The sequence below is a fragment of the Accipiter gentilis genome, chromosome 20 (genome assembly GCF_929443795.1).
Source record: "Accipiter gentilis chromosome 20, bAccGen1.1, whole genome shotgun sequence".
NCBI lineage: Eukaryota > Metazoa > Chordata > Aves > Accipitriformes > Accipitridae > Astur > Astur gentilis.
Genome location: NC_064899.1, coordinates 14,388,561 through 14,409,559, shown reverse-complemented (window position 1 = coordinate 14,409,559; position 20,999 = coordinate 14,388,561). Strand labels below are relative to the sequence as shown.

The window sequence follows — 20,999 nt, the reverse complement described above, 5'->3', positions numbered from 1 at the left end:
GTTTTCAGTAGAGAATCAAGTATGCATTGAAGGTGCCAGATTAATAGCACAGAGACCAAAATCCTGTGTTATCACAGAAAGGCTCACAGAGGCAGCAGCAATGTAGACTTCCCAAACATCGACATACAGCAATCTTATTCTGAGGGAATCAATCCCTTCCTTCCTTCCTTCTGTCCATCCACAGTACTAGAAATGGCTGAGTGACCTCTTCTATGTCAGCAACTTGTCAGAAAACTTTCAGACTTAGGGGCAAGGGATACAGCTTTATTGATTTCAGTGAATGTTGCACTTGATGGACCGGAGCTGGCTGACTGTCACCTTTTGGTTTCCAATAGAACATGAACTACATTGGGAGTTTTTGAAGACAGAGACATACAGTGGTTTGATTTGACTCAGCAAAATCAACCCCTCTTATGAAAGGTCTATTTCAAGTTTCTTTTAGGGGCAGAGAGGCACTGAATGTGCAGCATGCACAGGATGTCATAGCTCCTGTTCCTCGAGAGTCGGTGCTTTGCCTTGTTCTGTTTCCTGACGAACTGCAGAAAACCTTATTTCCTGTCACTTGTGTTCTAAAATAATCCCCACTGTCGGAGTGAATAAACCTAAAGAGGTCTGTGTGTTTCAGAGAGCATCCTGCTGATACATAGATTGTCCACCAAAATGTCAAATGGAAGTAATTTTCTTCTATGTAATCACTCCTATGGTGTCAGTTATGTGTAAGTGGAGGCTTCAGCAAGGAGAGGACAAAAGAGCCAGTGGAACAGCTGCTACCTCTTTGATTGCTGTGTGAACTTTTTTCCCCTTGAGCTTCTTGGGACTGGTATTTCGACCAGCATAAGCTATTGTCACCTGGACTAGCACCAGCTCTGCTGCTCCACTGTGAGCCATAGCAACACACAGAGCAGAAGTACGTCTTGGGACAGTCACAGCAGCAACTACCTACCCCAGGGGACATGTATCCCAATACCTACAACTTCCACTAGACCTCCTCCTTCCTATATCCCTTCTACTGAAGACTCTTCTTTCAGAAAAGACAATGCAAAATGACGTGTGGAAATGTTAATTTGCTCATCTCTTTATGTTGCTTCTCTGTTTCCCGTATTGAAGAGGCCAACATATTTGATTAATATAGATGCTAGCCTTTTGCAAATACTTCCGTCATAATCCTGCTGACCCCAAGATGTGGAATGAAGGTGAATCTGGTGAAGGTGTTTAGATTCACGTGCTGGGTTAATGAACTTCTTCAGGTCTAGCAAACCTGCAGTTGTTTTTTAGCTTTTCAGGCATGTTTTCTGGGCACTGAATATCTGGAACCACTTCCAGGGAAAGGGATCTTGTGGTGCAGCTGCTCCAGCAAATTTTTGTTCTAGTAGCTTTTGTCTTTATTATTTCTTTCCTACTGTGATATTTTGTGTTCAGCGCTGCAGACAACCTGGTGCCATTAAGGCACAGCCATCCTATTGTTATGTGGTGCTTCCAATTTGCATGGAATATTATTCATGTTAATAACTCTCCATTGTTCATGTCTTATCTTCCTAAGTCATGTCAGAGAGCTACACAATATAAGCCCTGCTGTCAAAAGGCTTCTGTACACTTTAAGGCATGAAGTGATTTGCCTTCTGTGAATTCAAATGAATTCAAGGCTTTTAGGGACTTAAGTAAAATCAGCTCGAATTCTTAAGATTTTCTTAATTTCCCCGCAGGTCATGTTGTCCACCTTTGCCTCTGATAGAAGTCTTTGACCCAAACAGTTCTGCCTGTGCTACTGCTGAGCCTTGTCATGTTTCAGAGGGACACCACTTTTAGTTATGCATGGCGTTCAGCTCGCAGTGCAGGGGAAGGGTACTTTCCCAGCTGAAGCTGAGTTAAGATATTGATTACAGATATCACTTGAATTCAGCAAACAATATTTGGCCTACCCTTGCATTCACTGCAAAGAGGTTTGCCTGTTCCTACAAATTGACAGGATAATTGCTGGTCATGCAAAGATACTAAGGCTTTTAGGTTCATTGCCATTTTTCCCCATTTGTATATATAAGATAATGCTCTGGGGGAAAAAAAAATGGTTTTTAGCAATTAGGTTCATGAACATGTTTTCCTAATATTCAGAAACTGCTGACACGCTGATATTACATGAAAAAAAGTTAATGTTTGATGGGTAAAATCCAAACTACAGAAGTTAACACTAATATAAGATACAATGTCTTGTACATAACTGCAGAAAACTGTAACATGTTTTTAGAGTATAAGGGAGTGCTTGAAAAAACATCAAAGCATCTTTTCAGTTGCTGTTTAAAACCACTCTTGTTTCTCAGTTTTTAAGCACTATCACTCAGCACTGGTTTTGCTTCCTAATGTTGATTTGCTTTCAGCTGAGCTTTTGTTTCACAAACTTTGTGAAACACACCTGCTTAAACACTTTGGCAGTATGGAGCAAATCTGAGAATGGCTCAGTATCTATTATTTCATAACTGAAACCCAGTCAGGTTTCTTTTGTATTTTAGTATGATATTGTAAGCCACACAGGAAACCTACCTTCATTTCTATAGTGACGTATTCTAGAATATTTGGTCAGATATTATCAACTATATAATATATTAGAATTACTCAGTGTTGGCACCACTCCTAAATACAAGCCCATCTACATGCATTATAGCTCTATTCAGATATTAAAAGAGTATAAAATGAGTTTCATTTTCTGCCAGACGACAAATAAAGTAACCATCAAAGCAGGTGAAATAATAATCAAATGAAAAAAGACACTGTGAAATTTCCTGAAATGTCTTATTTCTTTATTTACAAAAAGATTAGGTCAGGTGAATCCTTTATGACAAATGGTGTTCCTGTTCCTACTGAAATCAATGATAAAGCTTCATTGACTTCACTGGCAGCATAAGCTGTTCCTGTTAGGCAGTAAAAATACAAACCCTGACTGTGCCTTCGTGGACTTCAGTGTAAATTTGCATTACAAGTCTAACTAGAGTTTTACTATTGCATTCCCTCCAGGTGGGTTTGACTTCCTCTGAACAAGTACAATTGTTCACAATGAAGAGACAAAAGTATTTTCGCTTACAAAACCAGGTTCAAAGACATGAGTTAATGAAACAAAACTTAGTAAGTCTACTGATAAGCAGAACATTCACCCTGTGTCATCAGCATTGCCAGATGGATTTCAGTGGAAATATACTGCTCTGGCAGAGGACACAATTTTCTCAGGTTAAGGGGAAGCTTAGACATAAAGAGGACTAAAAACTTTCTGTTCTCAGACACAAATACATCTCTTTGCTCCCCACCCCTCTCCCCATTCCAATTTCCCCCAGCACTTGTATAACAGTATTTTTCAGAAATCTTTTCACAGGATTCCCCAAGCCCCAAAAGGCTCATTAAAAAGCCTTAGTTTGAAGGACAGTCCTTTTGTGGATTAGTAACTGGTTAGAGGATGAAAAGCAAAGGTGGGAGCTACTGATCATTTTTTCACAATTAAAGGAAGTTGCAAGAGGAAGGCTGGGGAAGGAGACTGTGCCAGGTCGTACATTGTCCAACACATTCACAAATGGGCTGGAAGAGATGGTGGATAGCCAAGGTGGCTGATGATACAAAGTTGTTTCCAATAGTCAAAAACAAAAGCTGCCTGAGAAAGTAGCACAGGGATCTCAGATTATCAACTGACTGGGTAGTAAAATGGCAGAGAAAATACAATGCTGATAAATACAAAACAGTGCCTATGAGAAAAAGACAGACCTGATAAATGCAAACAGCTCTGAATAAGCAGTTGTCACTCAAGAAAGAGATCTTGGAGTACAGAGATCTTGGCGTCACTGTAAATGTTAACGTAAAAAAACAGCTTAACATTCAGACCAGGGACTGGGTGTGCCCTTGGCTCACAAACCTGACCTGCTGGTTGCCAGAAACTGGAAGATATAAAAGAGAGAGGAACCCTCTGTACTCACCCTGTTTCTCATAGGTGTCCACTACTTGCCACTGTTGAGAGAAGTTGTGCAGCTATATGGATCTTTGCTATGACCTAGAACAGCTGCTCTTATACCCTTATGAAAAATGAACTGTTCGAGAGGGTAGATCTAACCTGAAGTCACAAAGGAAAGTGAAACTATAGAGAAGTATACAACCTGAGAACCAGTGTCTCAAGTCGTGCATGTAATCAAGTCCCAGACAAAGGGCCAAAGGATCAGAACAAACAAAAAAGCCTCAGAAGAGACCACAAGGAGACCCTGAATTAACCCTTGACAGGTTAGAAGCTTGCTGGGTGTTGCTGGTGCTTTAGCACAGGGGTTGACTGGGACTCCAAAATACCACAACAAAACATCACAGAAACACTTGAAGAGCTACATCCTGCAACTGCAAGGTGTCCAGTAGGTGCAGAAAGAGACAGACATCAGTTTAGTGAACAGACTGTATACAAGGAAGACAGCATCAGCAGTTCCAGTAGTTTTTCCCTTGGAAAAAGACACTGGTTGAAAAGAAGATCAATGAGCTGTCAACCTGAAAGCAAACGGGACTCATCCCAGACTAGTAATTCTTGTTTTCTGTGACATAACTTTACCAATGATTGTGCCTGTTGAGCTGGACAGACATATGGGATATTATAATGTCTGAAAATGTCCTTAGTTTAATAACCCTGAATTTACACCATGTGCAGTGGAGCACAGGTTTACATATCAACATCAGATGTTAATTTGTACTTAACTGGGACACATCAATGGAATAGCTTGTCAGCAGTTGCGACTTTGCTCAGCAGATACAGCGCTCAGCAGAAGGTGATGTTAGAAGAACAGGGATTTGCAGAAGTATGGGGAGACAGATATAGAGGCAAACAGTAGAATTTGAAGTCCTGGCATTGTTACTGCTTCCTGGGCTTGACAGGATTCACATCCCCAAAGGTACTAAACAGTTGCTGAGAGTAGTTGCAATCATACTGATTCAGGGTATCGCAGGTGGCCACAATACCTAGAGAGAAAACATATTTTTAGTATAACTTGCAGAGGGCAGGCAGGCAACGGGCACTGAGTCTGCTGCTTAACCTGAGCACATCTTAGTGGTTTACACCTATACACCCAAAGAGGCATGTTTCTTGGCTGTAAGCAAGCTCTGTGCTCTGCTCCCCACTCATCTGCTGTTCTCAGCTGGCCCACAGACCACTCACAGACAGCCCACTGAAGCGTCCTTGACATGCAGAATCCCAGATGCACTGGAGACATACTGCCAGACTTTCTAGGTAACCAGGTAGGTCAGAAGCAACTTTGGAGGAACTCTCATGCCATGGCCAGACAGATAACTGCAACAGGCCAAAATAACCAAGCTAAGTGAAAGTGCAGCAAGGAAAATTGAATAACTAACTATGGATGATAATATTGTTGTATCAAGAGCAAGCCACCAGTACAAGCAACAGTGCAAGGGCCTCAAGAACAACTGAATGTTCTTGGAGAATGTAGTGAGTATGTTGGAAATGTAAGTGTTTGGATTGTGTTTTTCATAAGTGGTATTTAAGGGCTACTATCTTAGATTTTGGCCGAGAAAACAAAATATGGAATAGAGAACTAGAGCTTTAACTGTTTTCAGTTTTCCAAACACAGGAAATCTTAAGACATATCCCATTAAGCAGATGCTATTGGGAAAATGTCATCAAAATAAAGATCTCTGCTCAGCGTTTTGGCTGGAGGCAGGCCATGATTACTGAATACCACAGTCTATGCTGAGTATCACATGATGGTGGAGGGATGGGGAACTACCTCCTGGCACCGACCACAGCTGCTTCTGCAGCTGATTAAAAGATTCCTGCTGACTTTGGCGAGTCCATGTGTTCCCCTAGGATTACATGTATATGAACTGGAAGCAGAGGTTAGGTTATTATAACATTATTTTTCCATTTGAGGACACTTCAATGTGTGCCCAGAGAAATGAATACATACCTAGCTTATCAAAGGAACACATTTGGATATTTTCACTCACACTCAGCAATGGACTATTCTTAGTAACTAATAATATACATGTGCCTTGCAGCATGCTTTTTGATAGCCTTGTTTCTATTCTTTAGGGATCTAATATTTTACCGTATTTGCAAAGAATCCTGGATTACAAGAAAATGTCTTACTCTTTTTATAACATGGCAGTTTCTCACAGTGAAAACTAAATAGAGCTGCTGCTAGGACCAATTTCTTTCTTATGTACCCATTGGAGGTAAAGGTGTTAGGTTGACCTGGTAAATATCTGCAAGTCAAAGCAGTATAAATTAAGGGTTAGAACTGACTGCTATAAATGTTAAAGAAATTATATACTTTTTAACCACTTTTAGTGAAATCAGAATTTTCAAGGCCTATTATTTTTTCTGTCCCCTGTTTTCTAAATGTTTAAACCCAGCACCCCACAGCAATCTCAGTATCTGCACTTCATTTGCAAACCATCATGAGTTTTAAGGTGGACTCATTTTCTTTAAAGCCTGAAGTACATACAAACAAAAGTAGCTGCTGGCAGGTTTAGAGACACAGAAGTGCAGTAATTTGGTACACGGTTGCCATGGCAGCTAACCTACATCTAAATTATCCTATACGCTTTTCTCAGCCATTCTCTAGTGTTGTTCCTCCTGTCTGAATTGTTGGTTCCTTTTTTTTTTGAGACCTGCCTTCTGCAAAGCCCTCCTTTGTGCCACTTTGGCCTCATCTGCTGGCTCAGCCCTTTCATCCTGGCGTACTCCATATTCTGTTGATAATATCTGTTAATGGAAGGGGAAGCGAGAAGAATATGAGGCAGAAGGAGATGATGGTCTTCCAGCTACTCTGCCTGTGGAGAGCAGCTTCTTGAAAGCTGATTTTTGCTGAATTTAAACCACAGTGGTAACTCCCTTCAGTTTCAGGACTTAAAGCTTGCTGCAACATCATTTTGATGAAGTTACTGCAGATTCACAGTGACATAATAAAAGCCAAATTTGGCCTTAAGACCATGAATTTATCAAATGATGAATGAATTCTGCTCTGTGGATACACTGCAGTTAATCAGGGTGCTATCTTGTCCATCCAGAAAACAGGCTTTGGAATGCTTTAGCAATGTTTATTACCAAGTAGAAATATTAAAAGAAAGGGCAATGAATCCTCTAAGCTCTTTCCCTTCCATTGACCTCCCTCTGAGCAGTTAGAAAACAATCCCAGTGCTATTTATGAATTTTAAGGTTTCATTATTTATTTCTGGTGAAACAGTTTCTTTCTGTCAAATCACTCCATTTCAGAGGAAAACCATTCCACTGGCTATTTCTGACCAATCATCCTTTTTATCTCTCTTCTTGCCGCCTCTGAGAACCAAGTTGTGAGAACCAAGTTGTGACGCTGCTTCAGGGGAACCCAGCCCAGGTCTTATCAGTTCCTGACAGATCATGGATAGCCGACATGCCTTCTGCCTATGGCTGAATGTGAGCTCAGGGTTTACAGAAAGTGAGATCAAAAGATAAGAAGTAGAGAGTATTTACTTACTTATTTTTAACATAGTAAGCTCAACGTACTGTCAAAGCAGAAGTTTCCTCTAATTTTTAAGAAGGTTCAGTTTCGGTATCAGTTTGGTTGTTTGTTAGTTTTCAGGCAATTGCCTAGAAGACGATCGCTGTTGCTGAAGACTTGGCCTTGCCAGATACATTTGCATGCAAAGTCAAGAGGTGGGGATTACTCCATTTATCATCATCATATACAAAGAAGTAGAAAAATCCCCAGATTTGTAGGATTACAGGCCATGCTAAAGTGATCTCTTTTCAGGGTTGCTGAAAGCTATGAGATTCAGCAAAAGCTTTTTGCTCTTATTTTCTGAGTTAATTTATTCAGTCCAGTCATCTCAGCATAGCTTGCTTTTTAAAACAGACTTTCAAAATATTAAAAACAGTGTAGATACTAAGCACAAGTAATAAGATCTAGAGAAGAAGCATAGCCAGTAGGTCAAGGGAGGTGATTCTGCCCCTCTGCTCTGCTCTGGAGAGACCCCACCTGGAGTGCTGCGTCCAGCTCTGGAGTCCTCAGCGCAGGAAAGACATGGACCTGTGGGAGCGGGTCCAGGGGAGGGCCATGAAGATGATCAGAAGGCTGGAGCACCTCTGCTATGAAGACAGGCTGAAAGAGTTGGGGTTGTTCATCTGGAGAAGAGAAGGCTCCAGGGAGACCTTATGGCAGCCTTCCAGTACCTAAAGGGGGGCTACAGGAAAGCTGGAAGGGGACTTTTTACAAGGGCATATAGTGACACGACAAGGGGTAATGGTTTTAAACTGAAAGAGAGTAGATTTAGATTAGATGTAGGAAGAAATTCTTTACTGTGAGGGTGGTGAGACACTGGCACAGGTTGCCCAGAGAGGCTGTGGATGCCCCATCCCTGGAATTGTTCAAGGCCAGGTTGGAGGGGGCTTTGAGCAACCTGGTCTAGTGGAAGGTGTCCCTGCCCATGGCAGGGGGGGGTTGGGACTACATGATGTTTAAGGTCCCTGCCAACACGAACTATTCTGTGATTCTATAAAGTGACAATGAATAAACACTTTATGATGATTTAGGCTTGCTGAAGACCTGCCCCCATAAATGCATTATGTGGTAGTTTAATAAACAACAGCTGAAGAACTAAAACAATCTGTTTTCAGAATAACTGGCAAGAGAGTCAGGTCTGGCAACAGTATCAGTATTCCCTCTTTAGACCTGTGGGGAGGAAAAGGATATACTATACATCATGGCAAATGTTTAAGAGAGAAGTGGATTTCCTCCCACTGCTTTTTAATCTTGAGATGTTACACTCTCCCACCCTAATTTTTGCTCTTTCACTGTAAAAAGGCGCATGCATGCAGTAAAATTCTAACAAGGGAAAGTGCTGTAGGCATCCTGAAGGGAGTCACGAAACTTGAAAATAAAACAGAGAATCACACTTCCCATTCAGAAAAATGTCAGATACTAAGTTAGATATACATGTGTTCCATCTGTATATATACAGATATGTACATAACAATTTCACATGAATTGCCCTTGCACAGTATTTTTCAGGTCTCCTTGCAAAGGTCAGAAATATTGTTATTTGCATTTTACGGATGGAGAAACTGAGTTATGGGGAAGTGAATTGACAAGCCCAGACTTAGAGCATATTGACCGCAAGGCCTTCCAGTTATCATGGACCTCTTAACACAACACAGATCCCTGCAGTTATCAGGGATATTATTTATTGTTTATCCTTCTGTCTCACAAAAAGAAACTACTTGCCAGAGTTGCTGACAAGGAATTCTTTCACTTTGGGGGCACAATGTGTTTAGTAGTCAGTATGGCAAGCCGTGATTCATACTGTTTGGACCTCAGTCATATTTTGCACAGCATGAGAATAAAGCAAATTACATTCTAGAGAGCTTTGCCAATGAAATATTAAAGCCAGTATCTGTGATAAAGCTCACTGCTATGCTTTTCAGCAGGATTGAGGGGGAAGGGAGAAGTGCAGTGCATTAAGTCAGGTGGCTATCCTTTGTGGCCTTACACAGACTGCTCTAATGTTTTTGAGGCTGATGATGACATGACACAGCCCCCAAACTCTGTGCAGCCTCAGGAAGGGAGAGGTTCAGGAATGGTTCAAAAGCAAAATCAGTGTCTCTATGGTGTTCCCGTTCTGCCGCGAGCTGAGGCAGGGCCAAGCATACTGCTAGGTATGAGAGGCTGGGGATGGGGGAGTCATGAGGTGAAGCCAAGGTCCTGATCCCAAATGATCCAGGTTGAAGCATGTGTTGGCTTCCTACTGCTGCCCTGCTAGCATGGTTCCATGGGGGAGACCCAGGTATGCAGAAAGCAGGTATGTATGGGAGACCAGTTCACACCAAGCCTCCCCTAACCTGGGCTAGGTATAGCTCAGCAGTGCTCCCAGGGCCACCCAATTCAGATAGAGCAGAAGTGGCCTAGCCTCAGCAGTCCAGCTGCTTGCTTTCCTCTTACAACCCCAGGATGAGGTTACTCTAGCTCTTGCTAGCACCCTCCTCGCTGGTCACTCGACACATCACCGTCATGGAAGCTGGCACTAAAGTGTTTGCCGGCTGCAGACTGCTCGGGAGCCCGTCCTGCCTCAGCTGCCCTGGGCTGTGCTCCTCCAGCAGTGCTGCTCTTGGGTGTGTTCCCTTCTCCTGAAATTTAAGCATCTGTGGTGATAACACAGCTGTTTCAAGGGAAGAATCTTCCAGATTTCTAGGCAGTTAAACCGATGGCTTAACTTCTGTTGGCTTTCAAGTGTGTCATTGGCTTCTGTGGGAGCAGCACTGGTTTTTGAAGACATGACAATCCAATGACAAGCCACTGCTGAGGTGGCTGGTCCTGCTCCCTGTGTCAGTGTGTGCTGGTCTGACCCCACGGGGAGCTTTCTATGGGGTTCGTTCTCTGAAGGAGTTCAGTGTTGGGTCAGACAAGCGTGAAGGGCTGCTTCAGGAACGGGGCACAGAGGGACTGTTGAGGGTAGCGTTGAGGATGTGCGACCGCCTCTTTGGCAACAGCTGAAGTTTGATTGCAGTTGGAGGTTGTGAAATCATTCCTTTAGAGTTTGCTCGTGCTGGTAACCACTGCCTGTACGTAAGAGTCCCCCATCACTCATCTATCCATCATTTCAGAGGTCATCCATCAATTATTTGACGCCTGGCTTTACTGCCTGTTGGCTTTATCCGGTTCTCCATCTTTCGCTCTTACACGGCCTACCTTGGGCTGCAGATGCCCCTGGCTTGCCCAGTCCTACTGAAGAGTGCCCAGCACGTGACATCTTGACATCACTTTTTCACACTGATGCATGTATAAATGCATAGGGGATCTGGTGGTGGCTGCACAGCAGCATGCTGCTTTGTTTTGCATTGGAGCTGCTAAGGATTTCACGTTTTTTGTGGGGTGTTACTGCACTGGTTAATGGGAGAGATCTTATGTAGTAATATCCTGTCCCCGCATATCTAAACTGTGTGTATCCCTTAAGCCCTTGCCTGTACTCCCTATTATATTAACTCTTTGGAGTAAATTTCTTTCACTAACCACCAAATCCCCCATCACCACACCTCTGCAAAACTCATCCCTGTGGCTAGCAGGATAGAGCTGTGTGACGCCACGTTTAACCACGCATTAGGGAGCAAAGCATGGGTTTGGAAGGACGGGAGCATGCTTTGAAGCCATGCCTGCCAAGACTCTTCAACGACCGATTTTCCCTGCTTGAGAAGGAGGCTTGGACTGGGCGACCTCCAGAGGTCCCTTCACACCTCGGCCAGTCTGATTCTGCGATGTTTGCTTCAAACTAGTTGCCTTCTCCTCTCTGTCTCAGTGAAGGACGTGAATGTCCGTCGTGTACTTGCAGCGCGGTTGGGATCACAGCGCAGCAGACCGCGGCAGCGCCGGTGGTTCTGCGGGGAGGCCCCGCTCTCCGTGCAGCCTGGGCCTGGCGCCTGCAGCCAAGCGTCTCTACTCGGCCCAACACCCGGGCACCGGCACGCCGGAGAGGAACAGGCTGGCAAGGGGGAGCCCGAGGCCAGGTGCCCCCCGCCCGCCAGGCGGGCCGCCGCAGCCGCCTCGGCCCGCTGGAAGCCGAAACAAAACCGGTTTCGGTACGGCAGAGGCAGGCGGGCAGCGCGGGGTGCCGCAGCCCTGCCCTCCCCGGGCGCAGCCGGCGGTTGGTGCCGGGGAGCCGCAGCGCGGCTCTGCGAGGCGGCGCCCGCGGAGGACGGAGATGATCCCGATCCCGATCCCGATCCCGATCCCGACCCCGATCCCGACCCCGCCGGCGGCGGCAGCGCCGGCGCTTACTCATCCCCTCAGGAATGGGGCGAGGCCGGGCCGCGCCGGGTGCCGCCGGCCGCCGCAGGTGGGGCAGGTCGGCGGCGCGGGGGCCGCTGGGACGTGTAGTTCCGGCGGGCGGGCGGCGGGCGGGCGGCGCGGCGGCGCGGACTACAAGCCCCAGGGCAGCCCGCGGCCGGCGCTGTAACCGCACGTGGGGGCGGTGGCAGCGGCGGCGGTCGGCGGCGGCGGGAGGCAGTTCCTGGTGGCGCGGCCCCGCGGCTGGCCGCTCCCGGGGGCGGCCGAGCGGAAACCCGCCTCTAGCCAGCCCTGCCCGGCGGGCAGGAGAGAGCCCCGGCCAGGGCGGGGGGAGATGCGCCTCGCCCTTCCCAACGACGGCCGAGCCGCGGCCGTCCCTAATTAACAATTAGCTCGTCCCCAGTCACCCCCCCCCCCCCCCCCCACCCCGGCAAGCACTGTCCCATGCACGCTGACCCGCCGCCGGCAGCTCGCTAGCCGGCAGCCGACGGCTCCTCCCGCGGTGCTGGCGTGCGGGTCGCTTTAAGCCATGGGGAATGGGATGAACAAGGTAACGCCGCTCGTCGTTGTTCCTCTGCGTGAGTGCATGTGCGCGGGCGAGGCGCAGCGGTCGCCGGGGGCGGCGGTCCCTCCCCGCGGCCCCCCTCTCTTTGTCTCGCCCCTGGGGCGGCGGGGCGCCCGCTGAACGAACAAAGGCCGGGGAGGGAGAGGCTTTTCCCTGCCGTTTCGGGGGGTCCCCCCGCCCGCGGGCCGAGGGAGGGAGACGGTGGCTGCGCCGCTCCCTCGGGGCGCGCCTCCTTCCCCGCCGCAGCGCGGCCGGCCGGGCGGGGAGGGAGGGAGGGAGGGAGGCCCTGGTTTCGGTGATGCTCGCCCGGGCTTCCCCGCTCCGGGCGCAGCGAGCCCGCGGGGCTGGGGGCGGCCCTGCGCCCCCAACGGCTGCCAACGGTCGCTAGCGGCCGCCGTGCCCCCTCCCCGGGCTCTCTCCTCGTCCCTCTCCCCCGCTGGGGGTACCCCGGGGGGCGGCTCGGGGCAGGGCCAGCACCCCTCCCCCCCCCCCCCGGCTTGCGGCGGGACCTGGAGCGTTGGGTTCTCGGCCCGGCGAGAGCGGGGGTCACATCGTTTAACTTCTCCATCGCTTGCTCCCCCTCCGCGAAGGAGGATTGGGGGCGCTGGCCCGCTCCCCTTCCCCCGTCGGGGGTCTGCCCGCAGCGCGCTCCGAGGACAGCCGGCGGACGCGGGCTGGCTGTTCTGGTCCCGGTGCTGGTGGGACAGGAAAGCGCTTGGCCCCAGTGGAGATCGCAGCGAGGAAGGAAGGTGGATCTGCTTTGGAAAGGGTGTTGGCTTTTTGGCAGTGGGGGCTTATTGTGAGCGCCGATTCCCCTGGCACGTCGTGGTGGTTATCAAGGGACAACTGCGAGTCCTCTCCGCATCTCCACCTCTGTTTTAAACCCAGGTTTGAAAGAGTGGTGGTAACTAGTCTTTTATATAAAGCTTACCATGAGGAACAGAAGTTGAGTCATCTCTTCTAACATCCTCCTTTGAGTACTCTGGGAGTAGCTCTGCTGTGAGCATGGCCTCCAGCAAAGCCGGGGAGAAGAGCTAGAAATAGCTGCTCCCCGGTCATCCAAGTCTGACATCCTTGCCCCTGGAAGTCTGTTTGGTGAACATCCAGAGTGCTTGGCGTGCCACCTGGGAGGTGAAGCCTTTTCATCCTGTGGATAGAGACATTGAAATAGAAACTTTAGGCAGGGGAAAGATCCGGCCAACTGAGTTAGCGGGTAGGAGGTAGAACCTCCCTTGGTCCTTCTCTCCGTTTTTGGTTTCAAAGTCTGGGGATAATGTTGTGATATGTAGCCACTCCTTGGAGGCACCTTCTAGGAGTGGCCAGTTAGGAAGAAGCACAGCTGGAGAGATTTCTTTTAGATTTCTGGTATGTTTGTAGTATTTTTCTGGGAATTTTTGAAATTATCAAAGCATTTAGAGGGACAGGATATGGAATGCTAAAATTGTGACTGGGGGGGAGGACAGGACAATCTCAGCCCTTTGAAGCTTAGCATTCTTTCTCTATGTTACATCTTGCTGCGGTACCATGTGGGCAGGAATTGGCAACCTGTGACTCTGGGCAATTTGGTCATTTTAATTCTGTTAAGTGTTGCCCTGACACGTGCCAACCGGAGCTTTTGGGACAAGCATAGCACTACTTTGATTTTTCTCCTCCCTTCTTATGGCTGTATCCAAGAGGAGGGTACCTTCAGCAGTTTGGGAGGAGCTGGCTCCTTTAAGGAGACTACAACCACATTGGGTACTAGCCATCAGGGTTTATTTTTGTAGGGGTCCCGCATGTAGAACTGGTACTTGCCACCTTCAGAATGTGCCCCTGGATCATCTGTTCCTTTTGATCTTGTGAGTCAGCAAACGCCAGAGGGGCAATGGGAGGTGTGGAGTCATCAGCGCCAATGTTGGGGGGTATTTGCTTGACTCGGTGTAGTCTATCAATACAAATTGCCTTAGTTTCCAACTGAAGTGTGTTTTCTGTGGTAGAGCTATATGCGGACGAAATATGTAGGAGGAAATAAGAAGCTTATCCGATGGTGGATTATTTCATTTAGGGAATCTCTTTGTACTGATGCCAAGGGAAGAGGATTAGTGGTGACCTGTAACGGGTATGGTAAGGAAAAGCTCCAGAGATTGCTACAGCTGCTGTGGCTGCTCTTGGATGCTGAGCCTTTCTCAGTGGCATGGTCCCCTCCTATTTTTCTGTCACATGATATTGATGTATTTCGTAGCAAATAGCAACTGCATCTGACTTTGTGGCCATTAGTACTGATCAAGGGCTGGAGGCCTGGCATTCTTTTTTAGGTGGGGTTTGTCTTTTGTTTCTAGTTTTCTCTGTAAAATTAGCTGTGCTTAGTTTTTTTTGTCCTTAAGCCCACCCAAGCCTCCTGACTTTTCCCAAATTAAACTGAAAGCACTGGTTCATAAATACCCCTCTTACTCTGCTCAGAGAAGGTGAATTGGCTAGTGAGTGTGCATCGACTTAGCTACTATTAATTTTCAGTGCTTTACTTTTTTTTTTTTATTCTACATATTTTAAGTACAGGATGAGTAACAAATGGGGTCTGACTTAGGAAATTGTCTAGGTGGCCTGATTTGTCTTCACGCTTAATGTCTAACTTTGACTTGTATTCAAAGTTCAAGTTGAACTCTGTGGTTGAAAATTACAAAGATGTTTTCCAGCAGCTGAAGTCTAGTGGCTGAGATGGTGACAAGAGATTGTAGTACTTAGATTTGATTATCTGTGAACAGGATATGCTTAGTGAAGAGTTTTTCCTGGGATTTAGTTCTTGTCCGTCCCGTTACAGTTAACTGCCCGTTACTCGTGCAGACTCTTCCGAAGGGGCAAGCTGAGTGTTACCTCTAAAAAAAGGGCAGATAAGCCCTGTTCGTTGTAGGAGTTGATTCATAAGAAATGTAAATCAGCGTGGATAGTTAGAGCTGATGCAAGCAGTTCTATGGGAGCCAGCGACGCTGCAGCAGTTCACGTCAGTGGCGAATCCCTCTCCCTGATGGGTGCCAGTCTCCTGTACTGCTGGACAAGGTGGGCTTGTCTGCTCCTTCTACAGTAGTGCCTGGCTGTCTCTGCAGAAAGCCTGATGAACTTCTCCAGAGCGCCCATAAGTACTGGTGCATCTAGAAGCAGCGTTCGGCAAGGAGTTAGATGCTTTATTATCAGCGTGTGTCTATATAGGAAACAGCGACAAAGTAGCTCTTTAAGCCATTTTCAGAGATGACTGATAGCAACTGGAGCAACTATTGTCCATTGCAGGGCTCTCCCTTTGTGCAAGGTGGAGAACGTGAGCTGTTCTCATGCAAGGTACGAAGACAGGTGTTGGTGTCCTCGTTGCTTGGTTGTGCATTCTTCTACATCTGTTATTTACTCCGTGGTCATTTTCTCAATGTTTCGGATGATATAAAGAGGCTACTGTTTTTATTCATAAAGCAGTGGTTGAAAAGTTCACAAAAACAACCACCTTATTTTTCTTCTCTTCTGACTCCCACCCCTTCTCTCTCACACACCCCTAGCAGCCATCGGCCTTCATTTTGCACGGCCCGGAGTTGCAGTTACTGAAGGCAGTGTGAGATGACACAGCTGAAAGTTCCCAGCCGTAGTCTAGTGCTGAAGTATTAGTCAGCACGGCATGAAGATTCACTTCTTTCCAGGTAGCTTTCACCCATAGTAATGTTTCTTGCTTCTAGAATGACTAGGACAATAGGGGTAACATCTGTCCTTGGTTGCATGGTGTCCTAATTTCCTATCTAGCATACAGCGTTGCTTCATGAGGCACAAATGCAAACTTCTGGATTTTTCCTCCTTTGCCAACAACAATCTAAGAAGCATCGGCTTTGCAACCCCCCCAGTGTTTCTTGGTATCTTTAATTTATAACATCTAACCTTAATGACTGTGACTGGAATTTAAGCTTTTATCCTCTCTTGAGAGCACGTATCTGATGCAGAAATAATGTCCTGGAGTCTAAAATGCTATAGTCTACAGTAGTGGTGATGTGATTTGAGATTTGTGCTGCAGATAGGAAATACCAGACAGCTATTTAAAAATATCATAAAGGCTTTTTTGATTTTTTAACTTTTTAAGCTTCAGTTGTGGGAGCTGGCTGGGGTGATCTGGTTGGTGAAATTCATTCATAACTTGACTCTCTTTTGCTTTAGAGCATGTTTTTTGTTTGCAGAATTTGGCCTTTAGCAATGGCCCTCAGGTACTCTGCTCTCCAGAGCAGCTACTAGTCTGGGATGGTGGGCTTTGGGCTGCGCTTCTAGCAGAGTCATCAGGTGTGCTTAAAATAATGAATCAGTCCATGAAACCATGAGTCTTGTGCATGCAAAAAGGGACAGCAGAATGTTGTAAGGGTTCTTTTGCTTACTTGATAGCCTGGCATTGGAAACTGCCGCACTGTTTTTTTGCTGCCTTTGTATGAATGTTGAATTTGTACAAATGAAAAATGAAGAGGCAAGGAATGGGGAGAAAGCTGTCTGAGCTTGTCTGTGCAAAACTTACAGGTGCCCCTTTGTACCAGACTGAAGAATCCGTTTTGTTGTCTAGCTGGTGTTGTCATGCAGTCCTTAATTTGTAAGCAGTTCAGGGTACAGCAAGCGTCCCAGAGAAGCGGTCTTTCAATATCAGTGGCAGAATTGAGCCCCATGGTTAGAGCTAGTATGACATGGCAGGAAGAGATCACCCAGCAAAGCTGAGAAGGAGGAATGTTTGCACAAACTGAAGCTGCAGGTAGTGTGCCATGTGCTGCAGCCTTTCTGTTTTCTGCAAGGCTAGATAAATAACGGTGAACACGACATTTTTATCAGATGAAAGCCCTGGCGTTAACACAGGTCAGAAGCTATTTTGCAGGCCCTTCTGCCAGCTTGCTAACCTTTGCGTGCTAAGCTGGGTCGCCTTTCAGCAGGAAGGCTGCAGTGAAGCGGAGACTGGGGTGATAATCCCCGATGAAAAGTCCTTCATGACTTTCGGAACTTCACGGCTGTCGGACCGAGCAAAATGGGTGGAGTTTTCCCTTTAAATAGCTGCGCCCAAGAGACTGTTGCTGCTGTTGTGGTGACACTTGGGTGTTGCTAAGGCTTTAGGAAGTCAGCACTGACATAGCTGTATTGGTGGTATGCTCTGCATGCACCAAAGAAAAATGGATTGTACCGTCTCACCATCACGGTTCTGTCTCTTCAAAGGATGTGGGTGTGGGTCAGAGACTTCAGGTGCCAGGGAATGAAATTCTTGACCAGAAAGTGTGTGTTCGGTGTGCTTGGGGGTTTTTCATGTCCTTACCGCTGTGCCCAAGTTGGGAGGGTTGTGAGAGGGTGGGAGGGGTAGCACTGCAGCGTCACCTGCCTCTGTGTGTGCGTGCACGTGTCCTCAGACTGCACGGGCTGGTCCTCAGCCTGACCTTGAAACTCCCCGGTTAAAGAAAGTCCTGTAACTGAGACCTGTGCAGGCTTCTGGGAGTGTTGGGGCGAGTGGGTAGATCTGGGAGAGAAACATGCAACTGGAGGACTTTCATCAGTTCTCTTTCTGTGTGAATGCACAACTCTTGTTTGCAGTGATTTCCTCTATCAGAAGAGCCCTGCAGTGCTGCAGCCCTGACTTGCATGGCTTTGCACTTCAAAGGACTTGAAGGATGTCATTTTGCAGTACTTTGTCCAGTTTGCATAGCAACTTTAGGCAAATCACCTTTTCTGTATAAAGTTTCATCATTAGTTAAATGAGGGTAACTCTTATCCTGCTGCGGGGGGCAGGGGGAGGGATGTGTTGCGAGGCCCACTTTGTATTTGTAAACCACTTCTGCTATCCTTGGAGAGCCTCCATTATGTGAGAGTCCGCATGATTAATAACCCCCAACTGTCAAGGAATGCTTTCAAAGTGTGGCGTACCTAGAGCTATGTAGTTTGAGAAGGTTGCAAAGAGGCACAAAAATGTTGTCAGCGCTTTTGAGATTGCATTTGACAATAGTCTGCTAAAGTAGTATGTTCCATCCTGTATGCAAATTGAACTTTGTCAAATTGTCTTACCACAAGATATCTATATTTGATACTATATTTCTTTCTCACAGATTCTGCCTGGCTTGTTCATTGGCAACTTTAAAGGTAAGATTAGTTTTATCATTATCTCTAGGATTACTTAGCAGGGGTCTTAAAGTGTTGTTTCGCAGGCCTACGGAATTCTCTGACATCTCTGCAGCTTCTTTAACCCCATCTTGCTTAATTTCTGGATTCACCTGGTAGCACTTAAAGAAGAACTTGTTTGCTCTCTCATCCGTGTGCTGTGCTGCAAGTACTTTAAGAAAAGGAAAATGAACGCCATCTCCTCGGAGCATGCTTCAGCTGGAATTCCGAAACATTGGCCTGCCTTAAACCATTCCTGTGCTTGGCAGGCAAGCCTGTGAGCCAGGCAGATTCTTTGTAAGGCTTATTTCAAGCCCTCCTTATAAGTAAAGGCTTAGTATGCCTCCCGCTCATTGCTTTCATTATTTTGGTTATTTATAACAACTGCTAGAGTTCTGTTATCACTGCTTGTGAGATTGATAGGTCTGCAGATTGCTGTCTGACCACCGATACTCGCACTGTCTGTGTCGTGGACGTAAGATTCTCTGGATTTTTTTTCCTTTTTGCATGAGGTTTAGTTTTTGTCTACAGAAAGGCAGAACTGTATTTAGAAAAAACAGGAAACTCTATGTAGATATCCAAGTAAATGACCTGTTCTCAAAGCACTCCGTTAGCAGTAGTTCCAGCTGACTGTCCCTATTCAGAAGTAAACCAGTTGTGCTTGTACAGTTGTTTTGATTTGTGTAGACCCTGTATTTCCTATGCTTGGGTACAACAGCAAAACAGGACTCGTAGGGGTTACTGTGATATTCTGTCCTTCCTGGGCTGTCTGATATCACAGCTGGTCTGTTAAGATTGGACAATGTCTGCATTGGATTTAGATGGTGCTGCACCTCCTCTCTGCCTCATGCCCACCCTTCCTTCCCTGCCCCCTCCCCCCTCAATCCCAAAACCTGCGAGTTCAGTGTTTTTTTGCCTGATTTACCTGCCTCTGGACGTGCTGACCTATATTGCTGGTCCAGTGCTTGCTGCCCTTTGGGAAGTGGAGCTGATCACCTTGAGAGGCAGCCCGGAGGTACATGTGAAGTTAAAAGCTGTCTTTTGCCACACTGGGATGCAAACACAAGTACAGTGGCTAGTGTGTGAGAGGGAGTTAATCATGTCATGGTAAGGAAAATGAGAGGATGAAGGTGAGTTTATACTGGTGGAAGTAGGTAATGAGAGGAGAAAAAAGAAAGGAAGCAGGAAAAAAGGAAAATAAAGGGAAGAGGATAGTTTTGAAAACACTTTGGACAGACCACTGCATGGGCTGGTGACAAAATTAACTTGGTCACAGCCATGTTGCTTCCTCTTTTTATTTTCTTCCCCCCCCCCCCCCCCCCCCCCCCCCCTTCCTGTCAAGTAATTTTGGAGAGGGGCAGGATGGGAGGATGTTTGATAGTGCAGTCCTTTAGGTTTCAAGCTGTCTGACAGGGTAGGCAGGATGGGTGTAGGGAACGTGGCTCTCAATCTGTCCCTCTCCCTGTGGCCATCCTGCTGGTAAGCCCTTGACAGTCCGCCCAGGGGAGCGAAACTCAGCCAGAGCATCTGTTTCTTGGTGCAGTTCTGTTTTCAGCTGAGGAACAGTTTGACCAGCTGAGGGGAGTTGGCCAAGGTTACGGAGTGAGTCAGCATCTCTGCCGATGCCAGGGCCCGCGACCCCCTCGCTCGTGCTGCTCTGGCCACTCTGCTCTGCGCCTTGCAAATGGTCCTTAAATGGCACGTAAGGTCACTTCTATGCATAGAGTAGAGGCGTGCACGTGAAGGTGGTGTGAGTGGGCAGTGTTTCTGGGAGTCTAGCTAAAAAAAAAAAAGCAGAGGCTGAAATGCTTCAGCTACCTCCATAAAAGAGGGTAAGGATGGGTTGGCTTTCATCTCAGCGTTTGTGTTATGGAGTCTGTTTTTTAGAGTGATTAAAAACACAAACAAAATGTTCATTTATTTATTGCTATGACCTTTGCTTACATTGCATTTAATCATTATGCTCTGCCATCATGAGTACCAGTTGTTATAATCTCAAATTAGCTACTGTACCTAGAGAGGAAGAGAGAAGATTGGTGTTGCAGTACTTCACTGATACAAAACCAGACTTTTTTAATTCTATCTTTTTCTGTATCCCCTGTCCCTCAACACCGCCCCTGTCCCACTGCTTAAGAGCAATTGCAACAAGCTCTCTGTGCAGCGAAGTCATCCCATTTAGGAACAGGCTGTTGGTTAATCACTAGTGTATTTTTCTGGAGGAGTTTGATTACCACGTTCCTGGGGCATGTTCTGATTTGTGGCACTTTTTCAAACAGTGACTAATGAATTTTGCCATAAAGGGAATCGCTGACTGAGAAATACTCAGCAGCATATATGGTTGGGATTGGTTAGAGTATCCTGATTAGGGCAGCTGAAATGTCTAGATACTTTTAAAGACACAGGTTTACAAAATTATTTCCTATAATGAGCTTTTGAGCAGTCTCCTATTTCTCCAGCTTGAGACCAATAGCTTGAGTTGAAGAAAGTTGCATCGTGTCAGTAAGAGGAGTAACACTGAATCCCTGGCATTGTGCATCTTG

The 20,999-nt window shown here is 46.6% G+C and overlaps 1 protein-coding gene across 1 annotated transcript in view; it reads left to right on the top strand.

Moving 5' to 3' along the window:
* The first annotated feature begins 11,993 nt into the window (after positions 1-11,993).
* The window catches only part of DUSP22 (dual specificity phosphatase 22), a 44,975-nt gene continuing 35,969 nt past the window's right edge, over positions 11,994-20,999 (top strand). Inside the window, exons 1-2 of the mRNA XM_049823970.1 lie at positions 11,994-12,327; positions 18,408-18,441. Of these exons, the coding sequence (XP_049679927.1) occupies positions 12,307-12,327; positions 18,408-18,441 (55 nt within the window). The 5' untranslated portion in view covers positions 11,994-12,306. The remainder of the gene's footprint in view (positions 12,328-18,407; positions 18,442-20,999) is intronic.